Source organism: Maylandia zebra, linkage group LG13 (assembly GCF_041146795.1).
Source record: "Maylandia zebra isolate NMK-2024a linkage group LG13, Mzebra_GT3a, whole genome shotgun sequence".
NCBI classification, from domain to species: Eukaryota; Metazoa; Chordata; class Actinopteri; order Cichliformes; family Cichlidae; genus Maylandia; species Maylandia zebra.
Window position 1 is genome coordinate 13,520,537 of NC_135179.1, and position 18,070 is coordinate 13,538,606.

The 18,070-nt window shown below is 40.0% G+C and overlaps 2 protein-coding genes across 3 annotated transcripts in view; both read right to left on the bottom strand.

Moving 5' to 3' along the window:
• Positions 1-38: 38 nt before the first annotated feature.
• On the bottom strand, positions 39-6,247 carry grem2a (gremlin 2, DAN family BMP antagonist a). Its single transcript, XM_004551477.3, has 2 exons — positions 5,910-6,247; positions 39-881 (listed from the first exon to the last, which is right to left on the bottom strand). The coding sequence occupies exon 2, from the start codon at positions 878-880 to the stop codon at positions 302-304; it is 579 nt and encodes a 192-aa protein (XP_004551534.1). The 5' UTR covers position 881; positions 5,910-6,247; the 3' UTR covers positions 39-301.
• A 927-nt stretch (positions 6,248-7,174) lies between these two features.
• Positions 7,175-18,070, bottom strand: part of rgs7a (regulator of G protein signaling 7a) — a 54,738-nt gene continuing 43,842 nt past the window's right edge. The window contains exons 6-18 of one of the 2 annotated variants that reach the window (XM_004551478.3): positions 17,452-17,503; positions 16,372-16,436; positions 15,967-16,043; positions 15,665-15,746; positions 13,857-13,931; positions 13,603-13,701; positions 13,315-13,376; positions 12,822-12,932; positions 12,595-12,720; positions 9,841-10,027; positions 9,442-9,531; positions 8,286-8,322; positions 7,175-8,037 (exon numbers count right to left, since the gene is read on the bottom strand). In XM_004551478.3, coding sequence (XP_004551535.1) covers positions 8,302-8,322; positions 9,442-9,531; positions 9,841-10,027; positions 12,595-12,720; positions 12,822-12,932; positions 13,315-13,376; positions 13,603-13,701; positions 13,857-13,931; positions 15,665-15,746; positions 15,967-16,043; positions 16,372-16,436; positions 17,452-17,503 — 1,047 coding nt within the window. In that variant the 3' untranslated portion in view covers positions 7,175-8,037; positions 8,286-8,301. Of the gene's footprint in view, positions 8,043-8,285; positions 8,323-9,441; positions 9,532-9,840; positions 10,028-12,594; positions 12,721-12,821; positions 12,933-13,314; positions 13,377-13,602; positions 13,702-13,856; positions 13,932-15,664; positions 15,747-15,966; positions 16,044-16,371; positions 16,437-17,451; positions 17,504-18,070 lie in introns of both variants that reach the window. The other variant, XM_012919205.3, reaches the window with a different exon arrangement.

The following is an 18,070-nucleotide window of genomic DNA, read 5'->3' on the forward strand; positions in this document are numbered from 1 at the left end:
AACAGCTTTATTATCACTGTCTCTACACAGCCACTTGATTTATTCTTTTTTTTTTTTTTTTCCTTTTTAACCGCACTGGCATATGAACATGGCTGCTACTCTCTAATTAAATCATTGTTGAGCTTTTGTGTATTTCTAGTTCCATGTTTCATTTTGTTGCAAGACAAGCCATTCTTTGTACAACACGATGCAGAACAGTTCCTCTTGAAGCCAGTCCTTGTTTGGCTAAGTTTGTGAATTTCTGCCTCTGACAGCACATAAATGATGTCATTCCAAATTCGAAAGACCTTTAAGTCCCCCTTCACAGTTTCCCATGGCCGCTCACATCCACAGACATGCAGCGACACTGTTTGACTCTCTGCACCTTGCGGTGTCTGAAAGGGGGCTGCAGGTCTGGGCAGTCTAGCTGCACTGTGAGCTGTGTGATGCGATGTGGCCTACAGAAGGAGCAGGACTGAAATGGCTCCTGGGCTTTGTTGTGGTTTTTTCTTCCCGAGCCTGAGGTTTGGCCTCGACTCTGTCCCTGACTCGAGCTTGGACCCATATGCCGTGGTATGTAGAATGAGTTACACTGGCCATAGCAAAAACGGTTGACCACAGTGCGGCTGCGGCAGCCCTCCTCACTGATTGTCTGACGAAGAGGTTGGGTCTTGCACCAGTCTCTGCGGAGGTAACGGCGCTCTGTCACAACCAAGGCTTCCCGGCTAGAGGATAGCACCTCTGGTTTCTGCTGAAGCAATCGATGGTGACGGTCCGCAGACAGGTTTCCTTTGGACTTGTATGGAGATGGGATGGCTCCCTGAGGACGGGACTTTTTGGTCTCTGCAGTGATGCAGAGCACCCCAGCCAGTATGACAGGGATAGTTATTCTCCACAGCATTCTGCAAAGAGAGATACATTACTATACAATGTAGCGAATAGATGGAGAAAGACATCTGCACAAACAGAATCTGGACATTTACACTAAAGCTGGTGTAACACGTTTAGGTAGTATGAGATGAAACATGACAGTCACACAAATGCTTACATGATACTAATGTTGCCAATTATGCTTGCAACTGTGAGAATGCTCATTCCTGTTGAGCCACCTTTGCAGTTTAGCCTTCCAGGCATCATTGAGGAAATGAATCCATCACCAGGGCCCCCATTTGTCAGCATCTCTGTGTCATTACTTCTATTTGCTTTCCTCTCGGCTACGCAACTCTTCCAAAAATAAATAAAGCCCTGCCATCAAAGGATACACTTAAACACCCATAACGAGAAGGGGAAGTTGATTTTATTGGTCCCGTCGCTGGGTAAAATAATTAGGGCTTTGCTTACTTTAGTCATGAACTATGCCGCAGATATGTAAACAGGCATTAGAGAGGCCCATCTGCATGTTATTAGGGAAAGAGTCGGAGAGCCGTACAGTTCACTCATCTACTCTTTGGTGCTATACGTGAAGAAAACTAAAGTGAGAGTGATTATGGGCCTATATTGTCCATAATCACCAGTGCCTTTTGTACAATGCCAGCACCATAGAGATGGTATGATCTGGAGAAATGATTCCTCTTTGAGTCAAAACGGAGTACGCGCCCGTGTGCAAGCTGTCAGTATTTGCGCCAGCACATTTTTGACCATCACTCAAGCATCTTTTCAGCAGATGTTGCTCTTGACAAGCATTGCATGACACCAACTTAGAAATTCTGACAGAGAACCAAACGGCCTCAAGGCCATTGGCTGCTACTATTCGCAGACTCTTCTTTGCTCTGCTCGTATGTTCTCTTTGTTCCTTTCCTGAACCTGCAACTCACTCTGACATGGAACAAATTACTTTATCATAATCCACTTTGTTTTTTGCCTTGTTTTTTTCTGCCCTTGACCCTGAGGTCATGGCAGCTCTGTCTGAGCAGCATGAGCACTCGAGTCTGTATATCACTGTCCCAGCAGCACTTGCCATAAGCTAGACAGCAGCTGTTAGTCCATCTACCAGATATAAAGTATGAATTTTTTTTTTTATTAAAAAATAAATAAAGCCATACGTTGCAGTTAGTTAAGCACAGAAAATGGAGTGTACTGTTAATTTTTTTCTTGTTCAAATCTAATCTGATGAATTTTTTAAAGGGTTTTTATTTTTGTTATAGTTTGGTTTTGCTTTGCTTTTTTCTTAAGACATCTGTGTACAGTCTGCTAAGGAACTAGATCAATTATATGGCTGAAGTAACAATGTGTGTCCAGATGACACACATTTAAGCCAGTTCTTACACAGGAAATTATGATTTTGGCACCTAAATCATATCCAAATCGGGAACTGGACATCCAAATAATGTCTGTGGTTCTTCTAGAGATGTACATTTTTGCACACATACAGACCATATATATACTCCCCTACGCTCACCCACCATAAGGTTAGAATAACTAAAGTAAACAATCCCACTGTCTTTCCCCCACCTGCTCTATCAGAGAATATTGACCCCACTTCATCTTTTAGTGAACTACCTTCCACTTAAGGACAGTCTCATTTGTCTTTACCTGCTTCATCTTATTCCTGCTGACTGGGAGTTGAAGTGCACAAACCCCTGATCAGGGTCACATGCTCTGCTTTTGTGTCCAGGCTCTTGTTTTCCCATTTTCCCTCTATCAGTCTCTTATGTAGCGCCATGTGACTCCGGTGATCTACAGTCTGGATAGCTCTTGGGGCTGGGGAGGGATGACCTGACTGACTGTGTACACAGGGCATGACAAATGACCTATACAGTCAGCAACTGCGCTTCCTCTCCACCCCCAAACTCAGCTGGTGTTAGAGTAGTGGCCCTGCTGAGCTATACCCATCAATCTCTCTGCAAGACAAATTGTGGTTTTGGGGTAACGATTCAGGGGCTTTTGGGGGAGTCTGAGGTAGATGGTTAGTGGTTGGGGATAGAAGATGGGGGGGGAAAGAGGGGGTTGCAGACTCGTTGGGGTTTCTGGACTCATGACACACCGGGAAACAAAACCAACACTACTTGGGGTTCATGAAAAATATAACTTCATCCCTCCTTGTGAGCTTTTTCTTTCTTTTTTTGTCACTCTTGTGATTTTTATTCTTGGACACACAGCACCGATCATCACACAGTCCTAGAGGCAGGAGGCGACTGTGGTTTTGAGTGTTAATGCTGGGACAGAACTGAGCACAATCTTTGTGTCTGCTAAACACTAATATTGTCCACAAACACAGCTTTATGTTTTACCAGAACCACAAATACTTTGAATATGCTTCACTGAACTGTGGCAGACCTTGGTTCCAAAATTCAAACCTCTAATGAAATTACAAATGCCAGACACAAATACCAGAGAGACTGCTGAGCTAGACACAAGCTTTTTGGAAAACAGCTATTATCATCAGTGGGAACTTGTTATGTTTTGTTTTTCAGAATGGCATGATAATACCATGGTAATGTTTTCTGTCTGGATAACAATGGGCCTTTTTTTTCAAATCTTGAAGTCAAATGAAAAACAAAATTATTCATGAAAATCGCCAGCCTGGCAGCTAAATATCTGAAGATTTCAAATATCCAGTTGTTAAATAATTGAATAAAGAAAGGAGAATCCTTTCCAAGGCTTTCAAATTTGTACACACAGATGTACTTCCACTAAACCATGCGAAACATCTTCCCAGCACGTCTTCAAAGGCAGGTTAAAACAAACAAAACCTGATGCCTCAATTATTGGTGCGTCAGAAAGTCTCATACATAGACTGGTAAGTGCAGTTAATTACAGTAGAACTGCATTTAATTCACCGTGCAGCTCAAACCTCAAACACACACGGGTAGCCACACACGCACACGCGCACGCATATGCACCCATGTGTGGCCACACATGTGTGTGTAATCACACACACAGAGACACACATACAGAGTCAAACGCACATACACAGGATGCAAAGAGAGAGAGAGAAAAAGGGAAAGAGAGGTAAATTAAATGTTTTCACTCGGAGCCAATTACACAAAGAGGAACCATGTCATTATCTGCATTTGCGGATTGCATTTTCCCAAACTACGCTTCACTGTTGGTTCATTAACAGCTGGGGGTTGGGGGGCTCTTTTTAGGGGCTTTGCTGTGTAAATGTGTCTAACGCCAACATCGCCAGGAAGCCGCTTTAGGCAGTTCGGGTAGCCATTTGTCACCACAATCCGTCTTGATAATGACTAGCAGCCCAGATATAATGCTTTCCAAGCTAAGTACTGGCAAGAATGTAAGACAACTTCTTCGCCTCAGCAACATAAAGTGCTTTAGTGGGGATGAAGGCCAATTAGAAATCCTGTGATAGTACACTAGTTGTCACTGCAGACGTTATAAGCTACAGCGATTAACACCACCTTCCATTTACACTTAAACAAAATGTTTTTCTCCTTTTGTTTCCTCTTTAATAGCTTTGTTTCACATTCTTACATTTATAATCTGTGTCAGCTTGTTTAAGGTATTTCAAGCTGGAAAACTTTATTATATTTTTATGATATATGAAATAAAAGTATTCTTTATCCAATGAGCACCACTTTAGGATCTTCACTAGGATGTAAGTTCTCTGACTTTGAGCAATGTTTGGTGAGTTACTGTGGCCTGCTACACCAGAAGGCCACTGTGTAATAGGATGGTTACTCTTGAAGACTCTCATGATTTGTTGGCATATCAAAGTTTGCTTTCAACTGAAAAATGTGCCACAACAGGCCAAAACTGCAGTTTTACTCCACAGTTTTAATTCACGTTCCTCAGCATCAGCGGGAAGTTCCTGTTTACATATAATAAGTGCAAACTTGACACGTTAACCGTGTTACTAAAGTTTGCTATCAAATGCCAGTGCTACTATCTCCAGAGACTCACAATGACGTGGTTTCTGTTGCTTAAGAAATTACAATGTGTCTGTGTGCTAAATCCTCTTTGACATCAGAGCAGATTGTACAAGGTGGTGCAGTCACCAGAGCCGTAAGCAGGATCAGAAGGCAAACTCCCCACCATTCCCCGCACGCATACTGTAGGGACACGCACACACATGCACACATATGTTCTCAAACCAACTTGGAGAGGTATCAGCGCACACAACACAAAGAGAACACGTAAGGGAATATAAACTTGTGCAACTGAACAGGGAGGAAAAGAAAAGAGTAGAGATTATTCAGCACCCACAGGCTATTGTAGTAACATAAATGGTCTTACTACACATAGTGTTCATTAAGATCATTATGTCTCAGTCTCATATTCACTGGAAAGGCTAAACTGCCTCTTAAGCTCACTAAGAAGAAAAGTACAACAGGCTGTCATCACTCACTAATTCTCTCACTCACAACACTAATTACTTGGAACCTCCAGCCACTAATTATAGTAATTTAGCAGACACTTTTATCCAGAACACCTTTCAACGCCTTGAAGGTGTATATTTTTACAATGGGTGGCCCCAGTGGGAATCAAACCATCAGTGCTGGGACATTATACTAAATAGCTGTACAACTACCGCCGTTCCAATTACATGGTTCTGCACTTAGTCACTCAGAGACGCACTGAGTCAGTCAGTCAGAAACTCACGTGGGATATGATGAACCAGCACTCAGACAGTTTCTCTTCTCTCTGGGAAATCCAAACGCTAGACTACATGGCGCGTTCACGTACACGGTCACATTTCCTCTTATGTGCTGCAAAGCTGTGCGCCTTTAAATAACGTATCATTATATTTCCGTGTAAAACGGACATTACAATGGGATACCATAGCTGCCCGTGTGTATTATCTAATATCGAAAACTTTCTTGAACTTAATGTTAATAATTTCAAATTAGTGCAAGCCATGCGTTATGAAAGATTATATGTAAAATCATCTGCTGAAGCGCTTTTTTGAGTCTTGAGGCATTCAATATGGTATAAAGTCAGTGCTATCGAAATGTAATGTATGGTTCGCATACCTTTTTATGTGTGCAGCGGGACAGTGATGTGTCGACGATGCATTCAAGGGAGATCGTCCACCTTCAGTGGTCCTTGCGTCCGCTTCCAAGTTTCGGTTTCCATGGCAACATAATCTGCGGTATCCTCAGGCTTGTTCTTGCTCCTCTTCTTCCCTTCTTAAAGTTTGGGACGTGCTCAGTTTCCCATCCTCTTGGGCAACGTCTTTCTCTCTGAGTCTAATGTTCTCTTTTTGGCTTTTAGATTAAGAAAATAAGCTCCAGACTGCAGTCACAGTAAGCCCATATCTTAGTGTCGTGGAGACTGTCTGCAGTCTGTCTTTGAGCGTGTTTGAGTCACTGTAAAGCCTGCCTTAGTTTGAATCCCCACCACCCCTTTCCCTCCTCAAGAATGGGAGGGTTTTTCCTATTGGTCCTTGCTATTGTGTGAATCAAATCAAGCTTCATTTCTTTCACTTACATCTAGGAGAGACAGGCTGTTTATTTCTGTCTGCCCTTTAATATTCTGAATATATATATATATATATATTTATATATGAATCCCTACTCATCCATAATAGGCAAATCTAAGATGACAGATTTTGCCTTATCTTATTTTTCCATCGTAAGTTTTCATTTCCTCACCTTGAATTTGACAGTTAATGGCACTTTACTTTTAAGGAAGTGGATGAGATTTGGAAAGTGGATAAGAGAAACAATGGTTGCCTAAAACCCCCTAAATTATCCTTTCTTATTGGCAAATCACCACATCAAAACGAAACCCGTAACCTCCAATCCATAAATCATCTGTGCATGCACTAACAGCATGCTTTGAAAAAAAAAATGCCACGGTTCACATTCCTTGATGCAACCGAGACAATGATGTTTGTCTCTTTTGCGGCTCTGGCTATGCTGACCACTGGGCACAAAGACTGAAAACTCTGACTGTCACTTCTGCCATCAAAGAGCTGAAACATCAACAGACCGTGCAAAACCTCAGATGGGCAGAGTTTGAACAATAACCCTTTCAGCAAACCGGAGGATGATGACACTTTTGCATGACAAAACTCCATTTGTCTGCAGAGTACCGTAGCTCATTTTGCTGATCTGTGTTGAAAACTGTTGTTTTTTTTAACCGATGGGAAATAGTTTACCCCCATCTAGTGGCAGAAAACAAAAGTGCATAAACCCGTTGGATTATATTAAAACTGATGAATATTTGAATGAATGAATATTTAATTCTAAAATTGTGTGTATACAGGAAAAGAAAAAATCAGACTTAGGCCATATTAACAGATAGAGGGCCAACTTTAATAATACAAGTAAGTAAAAGTGTCTTTAAATATGGTATAAAAATAAATGCAGGAGAGAATAACAAAGAATTATGTTCTACGCAAGACAGGAGACAGCATTTTTTTATGTAAATCTGAATGTGACTTTACAGGAGCAATGAAAATCATATGTGCTAGTTATTTGTAGTGCAATAAAATAATGCAAAGCAAAAATAAATGCACCATAAATAATAATATTAATCATAATATATATATGTATATATATATTGTATATTCATTCTGCACAACACTTCCCATAGCGTGACAAAGTATCTGTGATCTCAGATCATGTAAAGCAATGACATTGGTTAGATTTATCAGTTTAAGCTGTCATTTTATATTTTTCTACATTTTTTTCTTTTGTTTTTTGTTTTTTTTTCTCTCTGACATCATTTGTTTCAGCTGGAAGTGAGAGACAGGAGGGAGGTTCCGATCCAGCATTTATGATGGAAAGAACTGGAACACTGGGTATAACTTTCTTCAGTGTCATTTTTTTATTTTTTCATCTTGACTGTCTGTCAGTGTCCCCTCAAGTCCAGCAGTGCCTCCTTTCTGAGAATACTGGAAATATATCAGGTATTAAAAGTGGAGAGAGAAGAAGGAACATCCCCTCCATGGACATGCAACATCCTGTGGACAACAGATGAACAGAAGGCTTGGCTCATCATCCGGCTGGGCCAAGAGCAGATGACAGACAATGAGGATGAAGAGATGAAATGGTTCCCCTCTCCATGTCCCAGAGAGAGAGAGAGAGAGAGTTGGCATTGATTTTAGCATGATGGCACACAACTGGTCAACCTCTTGGATGCCAGTGGTTTCCCCTGCGCTGGGAGAAGAGATAAGAAGACAGAAAAGAATGAAAATAGGGAATAAGGTGGAAGAAGGGAAGAAGAAATACACAGTATTTTAACAACACACTTAGTGCAGGAATTGCACATTTTGTATTACATTCAATGGTAGAATTTAGCACAACATTTAAGTAGAGTAGCAATCACAACATGCTGACAAGAATTAAATAACAACAACCAAATGTAGTACATGAAGATGATATGGTATCATTGGACATTACCTGGGAGTAAGACCCTTCAGAATAAGTTCTTACTTTTCTGTTGAGACAAAAAAAAAACACATATTTGAGGTGACTTTAGTTTGTGGATTCATAGGTCACTAAACAAATTACACATATGTAAGAATCGCTAGATCAACAAAATATGCAGGCTTCGTTTAATTTTAGCTGGCATAAAAAAGAATATTCTGCCATCATGTAAAACATACTACTTTCACATCATAGTCAATCAAAAAGAAGAACTAACACAACATACGCCCCAAAATTGATGTAGGTTTAACAGTTTTTTCTTTTAAAAAAAAAAAAACATTAATACAATACTGAAATTTTATTTGCCAGATAGATGGGCTGATAAAGAGTAGGAGGTGTGAGACAGGGTAGGTTTTTAACCACGTGGATGCGCTTGTGTAATGCTGAAATATTCTGCATGGTATGACATCCCATTTTTCTGTATTCATAAGAGTTTCTACAAGCCTGACAAGAGTCCTGATCAGCTCCTCCATCAAATACACCTGAAAGAGACTCCATTAATATATTGTACAAATCCGCTTTGCCTGTTATTGTTTGCAGCGGTCCGATTTTATTTGCAACTTTTTTTGGTTTGAACTGGTTTGCACTTTGGTTTGGGAGACATAGACTTAACAACTGAATTTAACATCATTTTGTCTAAAAACAAATATGTAATTTCAAGAAGCTACTTGGAGTCTGAAATGCACCAGGCTGCTAAAGCAATAAGGCATGGGAAATCCAAATCCACTGTGATTCCTGTATTGTTCCAAATCTGTCTGCTGCTGAGTTAACTTTACTGTGATAAGTCAATAACAATATAATTGTCAATTTCTTGATTTTTGTCCCTTAGTGAACAAATAAATATCAACATTACTCCTGTAGCAGAATACACTGTATGATACTACAGGTAAGTGTAAAAGCAAGTTGCAGACTTGTTTTTATGCAAAATGTAATTTAACAGACTTTGAAAAGGTGTGACTTTGGTTGCTAGAAGGGCTTATTTCAGCATCAGCAAGTCAGCAGAGTCAGTTCAAATCCAAATAGAGTGTCACGTAATGTCATCTACATGTACTTCTCTCATCTTATTTTCTCACTAACTAATTTATCAAATGTTTTTAGCCAAGCTTTATGGTTTATTTGATTTTGTTACCTTCTTCTTGGCCTGTAGTAATTCCTGGTAGGCACTGGAACGGATGAAACGGCTGTAAGAATCACTCTTCATCAACTTGTAGATGTGTTCCTGGTGAAGAAACACATAATGTGAGAATGATGAACAAAAGCACGAGTATGAAGTCAGACACAAATAACACTTGTACTAAAACCAAATCAAAAAAAATCTTTCACTGATCCCCAAGACTGTGGTTTGTAAACTGCTAAGAGTAAATTTCTCATTGGTCTGTCAGGTACACTCAGCACTAGTTTGATCACTGTCCAAGTCCCAGTGACAGGCTGAATGTTCCTATTCCTCTCTACATTGTGCAACACAAACTAAACAGCCGTGGCTATTATTTAACATCTCTTCATCATTTCCTTTTGGGCAACCATTCACCTGTGCATCCTCGAAGGCGTAGCGTCCAGGATCTTTGACATTCTGGGTGGTTTTGTCGTAGCTCTTTGAATCCACATTGATGGCACTGGGTGCCCCTGGGGCCAAAAACTCTTGCCAGATCTCCTGGACTCTGGTTGGAACTTCTCTAATTGGACGCTTCTTTAGTTCCTGGACTGCTAGCCAGAATCTGCAAACCAAAGTCACAACTACTTCAAACCAATGAAGGGATAATTACTCGCAGTCCACATCAATTCCACAATGGACTAATTTTGCATGCTGTCCGTTGTGACCGCGGACAACTGAGCCTGGTCAACTAATTTTGTTTTATTGGACTATTGGCAGATATTAGCTTGTGATAGATCGGTTTGTATCAGTGTGTATTTCGTCAGATATGCAGTGACAATTTTTTACTTATTTGTTTGCTTTTTTTTAAAGTATTACTGAGTTATGAATTAAGGAATACAGGGCAAGAAATCATCCTTGGGGTAATTTAAAAATGTGTCATTGGACCGTCTCAGAAAGTCATTGTTTGCAATAGAAGCAGATGAGTATGCAATTCAGCTGACCAAATGCTCATGTGGAGTCAAATGGTATTTTAACTCAAGACCCTAATTTGGCGTAATGTGCACTAGGTTGTCAGATGATTAAAACCATGACATCTGCAGCTTTTGGTATCTAGGCATTAGTTTAAAAAAATCATCTTCAATAATAAGTTGGTAATTCCTTTGAGGGCACCCCTTTTCCAGTTTTTACCTTTTATATTAATGAATTTGCTCCATCATTCTGTCATCACACAAAAGAAAGAAAATGTAACACGTGTTAAGGAATGTGACTGGACTATAATGGATTTCTGAACTTTCCGGGGAGACTTCAACAGAGACAGATTGTAAAAGTGGAAATTATATCAGCAGGAAACTATTTTAATTTAAAAACCCCAGGTGGATAGAGGTTAAAATATTTATGAATGACAGTGCTTGCGTGCTTGCTAGTGGTGGACGTGTTAATTTCCAGGAGAGTAAAAACTGAGAGTTTAATTAAACTGACCTAATTATTAACTTTGGGCAGCAACAAATCAAGCATGTAGGGAGCAAAGGAGCCACTCTGCACACAATTACACTACATTTAGCTGCTTGTACGTGGCTCTGATATTCTGCCCACTGTGACAGTGTGCATATTTTAAGTGATGCACCCACCAGCTATCCCTGCTTTGAAAACATTACCATTACTATACACATTTTATAATTACTCTCCAAAATGCCTTACACAGGGGAAGAAGTATTGACTCCAGTAATAGCAATCACAGTAACAACATGTTGCTGCTGATATGAAAATGCACCTATTATTATGAGTCATTTGTACACCTAGTAAAAAGCCACTCAAGTCGTTGTTGATCATGTCTACCATCAAAGAAAGATTCATCTCAGGATAATCATATTGACATGTGCTTTGTGATTCCTGTGTTTCATATTGCTTTTAATGTATGTGCAGCTAGAGAAGGAGAGCATTCTCAACCGTCACTCATGGCAGCAAATTTATTCATATATTCCCATTGTATGGAGTGGGATCATGAGTTCAGACTAGGCCCAACCTACATGTTTTACCTTTACAGCTGGCTTAACAGTTTGTGGCACAGATTCAACACAGTGCTGACAACATATCTCAGAGATTTTGGTCTATATTGACATGATAGCATCAAAACATTCCTACAGATTTGTCGGCTGCACATTCATGACGTGAATCTCCCATTCAGTCACATCCCAAAGGTGCTCTGTTGAATTGTGACCTGGTGACTCAGGAGGCTGACTGAGTTCAAGAAACCACTTTGAGGTCATTTTAGTTTTGTCACATGGTGCGTTATCCTGCTGGCAGCAGCCATCAGAAGATGGGTGTGCTGTGGTCATAAAGGGATGGCCATGACAGTCAGGTCAGCTGTAGTTTTAAACAATGATCAATTGATACTAAGGGGGCCAAAGTGTGCCAAGAAAATACTCCCGCAATACAGCGTGCAGTGAATTCATCCTACAAGGCAGGATGAATTCACACTTTCATATTGTTTACACCTTATTCTTATCAAACCAGAGAATATTTTTCCAATCTTCTACTGTGCAATTTTGGTCAGCCTGTTTGATATGTAATCTCAGTTTCCTGTTCTTAGCTGACAGGAAGGGCAGCCGGTGTGGTCCTCTGATGTTGCTGCCCATTTGCTGCGTAATTTGGTTATAACAAGTGAGTATTTGAGTTACTGTTCCTTTCTTTTTCTGTGGAATCAGTGTGGCCATTCTCCCCAGACCTGTGGCATCAACAAACAAATCTTAACCTTTGGCTCACTGGATTTTTTTTCTTTTTCAGGCCACTCTTCGTAAACCCTACAGATGGCTGTGCAGGAAAATCAACAGTTTGTGAAATACTCAGACCAGCCTGTCTGGTCCCAACAACCACACCACCTTCAAAGGCACTTAAATCACATATTTTTCTGAATTCCAATCAGCAGTGTGTACATACCTTAAGTTGTTGTCTTGTGAATGGCTCATCACATGTTTGAGTTTATGAGCGCTTAAGCGATTAGGTTATACCTACTAAAGTGTGTTTTTGAGGTATTATTATTTTTATACTAGGCTACACTGCAGAGTCAAAACATTTCTTTTCACAGAAGTAGTTTCTGGTTGCTTTGGAGATTTAGACTCAATATCAAGCACCGGTTCATTTTATAAATTATAACAAACTTTGATTAAATTCCACTTTTTCATGATGTACCTGAGATTCTCTGAGCTGAACTCAGACTCCAGGAACTTTAGGAACTGCTCTCTCCCAACAGGATCTTTGAGAACCTCGTCAATGCCAAAAGCCCACCTCTTTACCCTCTGCTGGCCTGGCTCCTTACTGGAGGAGGACACAAAAAGTACAACACGTTTTCACAGATCAATATGTGCTATAGAAACACTTGGGAATAACGTTTAGCATTTGTGGTTTTCTGTACCCACCTGGCTTCAAGCTCCCAGAGTGTGGCGTCATCTGAGATCCAAGGGTTAGATGGGTCTGGTGGCGTGAGGAAGGGGTCGTATTCAAGATACTGCTCCGTATAGCCCAACAAACTGTTTTTTAAAACAAGAATGGGTGGTTTATTTGTTAGCTTTACCTGACAGAAAGAGAAGGTAAATTCCCTTGGGAGCAAATACTATAAATGAAATGAAATGTAGAGTTTGACAAGAGGGATTGGCTCACTACTTGGACACAAGGATTTAGAAGTCTTTCCTGAACATATCTCTCTTTTTAGAAAGGAATGACAAACAGACACTTTGTACAGGATCAGGTATCTGGATCTCTGTACGCTGATGACAGCTGAAGGCATTGTCTGGGCTTAAACACTGCTCAAGGTCATCTTAGTTCTTAATTCCCAGCTGTGTTAGGCTGTTTAAAGGCTCAATAAACAGATCGATGGCTAAACTGAATAAAGACACAAAGAACATCGCTCACCTCTCTGCCACTTTGGACATTTTCAGTCGATGCCTGTCTAATTGCAATTGCCAAAAGGTGATCTGAAACCACAGCGGGGAACAATGAGTAGACAGCAGTCTCCATGAATTCATTCATTCATTTTCAGTCATACTGATATGACATTTCAAGTTATGCTTTATATTTAAAAGGTGCTCAGTGCAATTAACTGGATACAGAAATAATATGGCTGTAGTAAAATACCAAGTCCAATTGAAGCACTATCATTGACAAAATCACAAATCCTCTACTGCCACCTGTAGGTCTAACCTGTTCCTGCAGTTCTTCTTCTGTAGGCTGCTTGGCCTCTGGAGCTGGGGTGTGGGTTGGGCTGTGGGTACGGATATCATTCTGCAGCCCATACACAGACTAATAAAATAAAAACGTAAGCATCAATATAAGTAGCCTTAATGCTGCAAACAAGCAAAGCATGGCAATATGAAACTGTTTGCATTCATACTTGTAATATATACATACAAATAAGTAACATTATAATCAGGTAAGAGTAGAAAGCTCTTAAGTACCTTTCTAGTTTTGTGGGGATTTTTCATTCTTGAGGACTTCTTTATGTCAACTTCTGTTGTATTGACACATCCAGGCTGTGAAAAAAATGAAAATCAGGAAATCATGAGAAATCCAGCTTGTGATTACATTTTTAGCTGATTATACTCTTCCTTGAGCTTAGACTCTTAGAACACAGTTATGTACTCTATATCACAGTGTACTCTAGCTCGATGCCACAATTAGTAAAGGTGTCGGTACTGTGCAAAAGTTTTAGGCAGGTGTGAAACAGAGACAGAAATATAAATGATTGTTTATTGGCCCCAAATGTGTCCTGCAGCAGGACAACGACCCCAAACTACAGCCAAATATTTTCAAAAGGAAAAAGAAGTGGTGGAAGTGATGGTATGGCCCCCACAGAGCCCTGATCTCAACTTCATCAAGCGTGTCTGGGATTACATGAAGAGACAGAAGGATGTGAGGAAGCCTACATCCACAGAAAATCTGTGGTTAGTTCTCCGAAAGTTTTGGAACAACCTGCTTTCTTCTTCTGTTTTCTTTCGAAAACTGTGTGAAGAACTGTTTTGAAGGCAAAGGGTGGCTACACCAAATATTGATTTGATTTACCTTTCTCTTTTGTTCATGATGATTAAAATAAATGATTAACACTTCCATTTTTGAAAGCATTCTTTGTTTACAGCATTTTTTCTCACCTACCTAAAACTTTTGCTCAGTACTGTGTCATTTTTCAAATACGCTTAGCCAACAAATTCTCCCCAGTTCCCATTACAAATCTTTCACATCTGCAGCAAGCTTCGTTTCTTTGCCAAGGTTACATAGTCCACAATAGAGACAACACCAACAGAGGACATTTGCCTGCAGTCTCATGTCATCTAACTCAGACAGGGGCAACTTAAAATCTCACCAAGTACCCCGCACTTTGAAAATGATGCTAAAGGATACTATGTGCGTTAAAATGTGATGCCTGCGGGTCCTGACCAAGCATCAGTATGTGACAAGTTGGAAGTGAGAATGAGCTGGATTTGCTGGAAGTCTCAAGGACAATGTGTCAGATGCTGGTTAATTAAACATGGAATGTGCCAATTCTAGGAAAACATGGAAACCAGCAGGAAATTAGAATCTTAGAGTGCAAATACTGGCTGATTGAGCAAGTAGTCTAATCTAGGTTTCTTCCAGAAGAACAGAGCTTGATGGTGTCACTGTGAAATTTGAATTAATATTGATTATGTTGCTCTGAGGACGCATAAATTGAACTTGTTATTTCCCAATTAACCGTGGAGCAGTGGCTTTCAGGAATACAGCAGAGGAGACCCTTAAACCTCAAGGGGAAACTAAATGCTAATGCTAAGCAAGTGTGCAGGAACAAGGTAAAGAGCAGCGGTGAAGCTGATGTGTTGTGACAGTTATTGATGTGGCATTTCATGTGTATGGCCAAGGCAAATACACGCCGGGGTATTTGCAGAGCGTTCAGCTATTTACACTCTTTAAATGTTACAGGAACCATATAAAGCTCATATATAAATTCTGTCATCTATTAAGTGCTTAAAGCTTATAATTGCATAACATTTATGAAACAATTTATTAATCACAGTGTTATGTGATATCTATAAAAAAGACAATACATAACTCACAAAAACTAAATGTACCATTCTGGGTAATTGTTCATTTAGACTGTGGTCATTGTGAAATAATTATTTCAGCATTATTCACTTTTACGAGAACTAGTAGGATGATGCTAGTAAAGTCAGCAAAACAATGCTATTAGTAACAGCAGAGGTGATTATGACAATACCATCATAATTTTACTCACCACTGGTCTGTGCACGTCCCAGAATGCTCTTTCCTGACTGTCAAGAATTTTTCTCTCAATTTTGTCTCTTTTCTTGTCCACTCTGGGAGGGAAAAGATAGAATTCAGGGAACAGTTCTGACAGAGTGTGTAGATTAATCTAAAACATTTATGAGCCATTTACTTCATCACATGTTTAATGTGCAATCCATCTGTGAAGTTGTGCACTGGTAATTACAGGGACGTTTAATCACGACATAACGAGTCTGTAAGAGAACTCACTTATAATGGCTCAATGCGTGTGTGGTTCTTATAGAAACCTACTTTGCTTGTGCTTCTGCTTGCATAAAAATGAACTCCCATTTCCTGGCGAAAGCTCTCTGTAGCCTTGCTAAGCTCTCCTGTAAGTAAAACAAAGAAGAAGCAGGAAAACTAAGCTTTGTAGGAATCCAGGCTGATTATGTTTATCGCGCATGCTGTGTACAGTGCACAACTGGATACAATCTTTAATGACTCCTGCTCTGATATGAAAGAAAAAGACGCAGATAATGACTAAACCAGTGATTCATTTAATAGCTTTGTTGAAAGAGAGCTGCAAATTATACAATGACACATGGAAAAACAAATGTTGTTACTGTCAGTATGAACCAAAAGGTAAGAAAGCAGTGCTAATACAGGAAGAGCACAGATAGAAAGGAGTGCTGACACTAAAAGACCTCCTTCACTTACCGCTTCATAGTCTGCAAGCTCCAGACGTGCTTTATTTTGCATTGTTCTTTTGCAGAGGTAAACAGCTGAGAGAGACAAAGAGAATGGTAATAAAGGGAGAACAGGATCTCAGCTTCGTTTTAACAGCCTTAAGTGGCCCTGCGTTGATTCAGTTAATCCTCTCAACTGCACATTTAGACTGGACTGCAAATCACAAAGGTCATTTACTATGATGTGTGTGTGTGTGTGTGTGTGTGTGTGTGTGTGTGTGTGTGTGTGTGTGTGTGTGTGTGTGTGTGTGTGTGTGTGCCTGCAACTGCTGGTGCTTGTGTGTTTGAAGGTGTGTGCACGCCTGACTTTTGATGTCTTCCTGTACTATCATCATCCCTTCATCTCTTTGTTAACTGACCATAATGTGCAAGCTTCATTATGCCATTAGAGTGTTTTCATTAAGGGGCATCATTCAAGTGAATCAGTTGCTGCATCTGAGACACTGACTTCCTCTAACACTCCCAGGATTATTCCCACTGTGAGCATTAGCCCCTTTCCCCTTCTACAATTCAAACAACAAATGAACGACCTGCAAGGATGCAGCTATTCAGCAACCCATTTTTGGCATTATGAAAGCTTTATCTCCACTCTGCTTGGCTGTAACAATGAAAAGCTCATCCCTGTATCACCATTAAAATGCTCAGCCAACTGTACACAACAGGTGCATGCATATCAAGGCATTCCTGTTTTCCTTCACAGTAATCAGACTGCCTCAGTCAGAGTATGACTGAGGTAGACACAATTAACTTTAGTTGGAAAACACTGAAAAAAATAAATGTGTAAAATAGAAAGCATTACCTGATTCTAACTGTTGGCCAAGCGTTAGTGTAAAAACTAAATCTGATCCTTTTTATCACATCTAACATGGAGACACTGTTGCAACACTTGCGTTTCATATTTTTAACCTCTGTAAAAATCAGCATTAATAACATGTCAGCTACAGTTTATGCAATATACAAACAGCCTGTCTCATTAGTCTTCTCTATACACACACAAACATGCACATACACAGTGGAAGTTCAAATATGACTACAACAGAATGGCTCTCACCATAGTCTGTGTTTTCTGGTTCCCAGCAGTTTGATGGCCAAAAGTACGGAGTCTGAAGGGAAAAACGAGTCATTAAGAAACAAAACTTTTAAAAAAGACCTTGCAGCTTTGATAATGTACAACTAACCACATGGTGTTTCGAAATCAAAGTGTACTGCTATGTTACTTTGGGTGGGCATGTGGTCCCAGCCCTGCATCTGTCACAATAAAATATTTTGTTGTATAATGGGTTTGGCATAATGTCTAAAGCACATAAGCTTCTTTCAGAGAGTGCTTAGAGCAGACCAGCATGAGAGCTCGCCCTCCTTGGGCAGCATTGTATGGACTGGCACCAGATGAAAAGTGATTACATACAAAAGGCAAAGTAAAGGGTACTAACACAAAAAACCTTAGGCATTGATTTACTCTTGTTAGTTGCTGTGCAGCACACTTGGGGGAACTCACTTGGTGGAAAATCAGTAAAACTGTCAGTCTGTGTATTGATGTTTGGAGTACTAGTTCATGAATGGAGCACTCCCCTCCCCATTCATGAACTAGTATGAATTGTGTTCAGGACCTCATGGTTTACTTACTTCATATGTAATTGAACTAAGTATACTTCATACTTCATATGGGAATG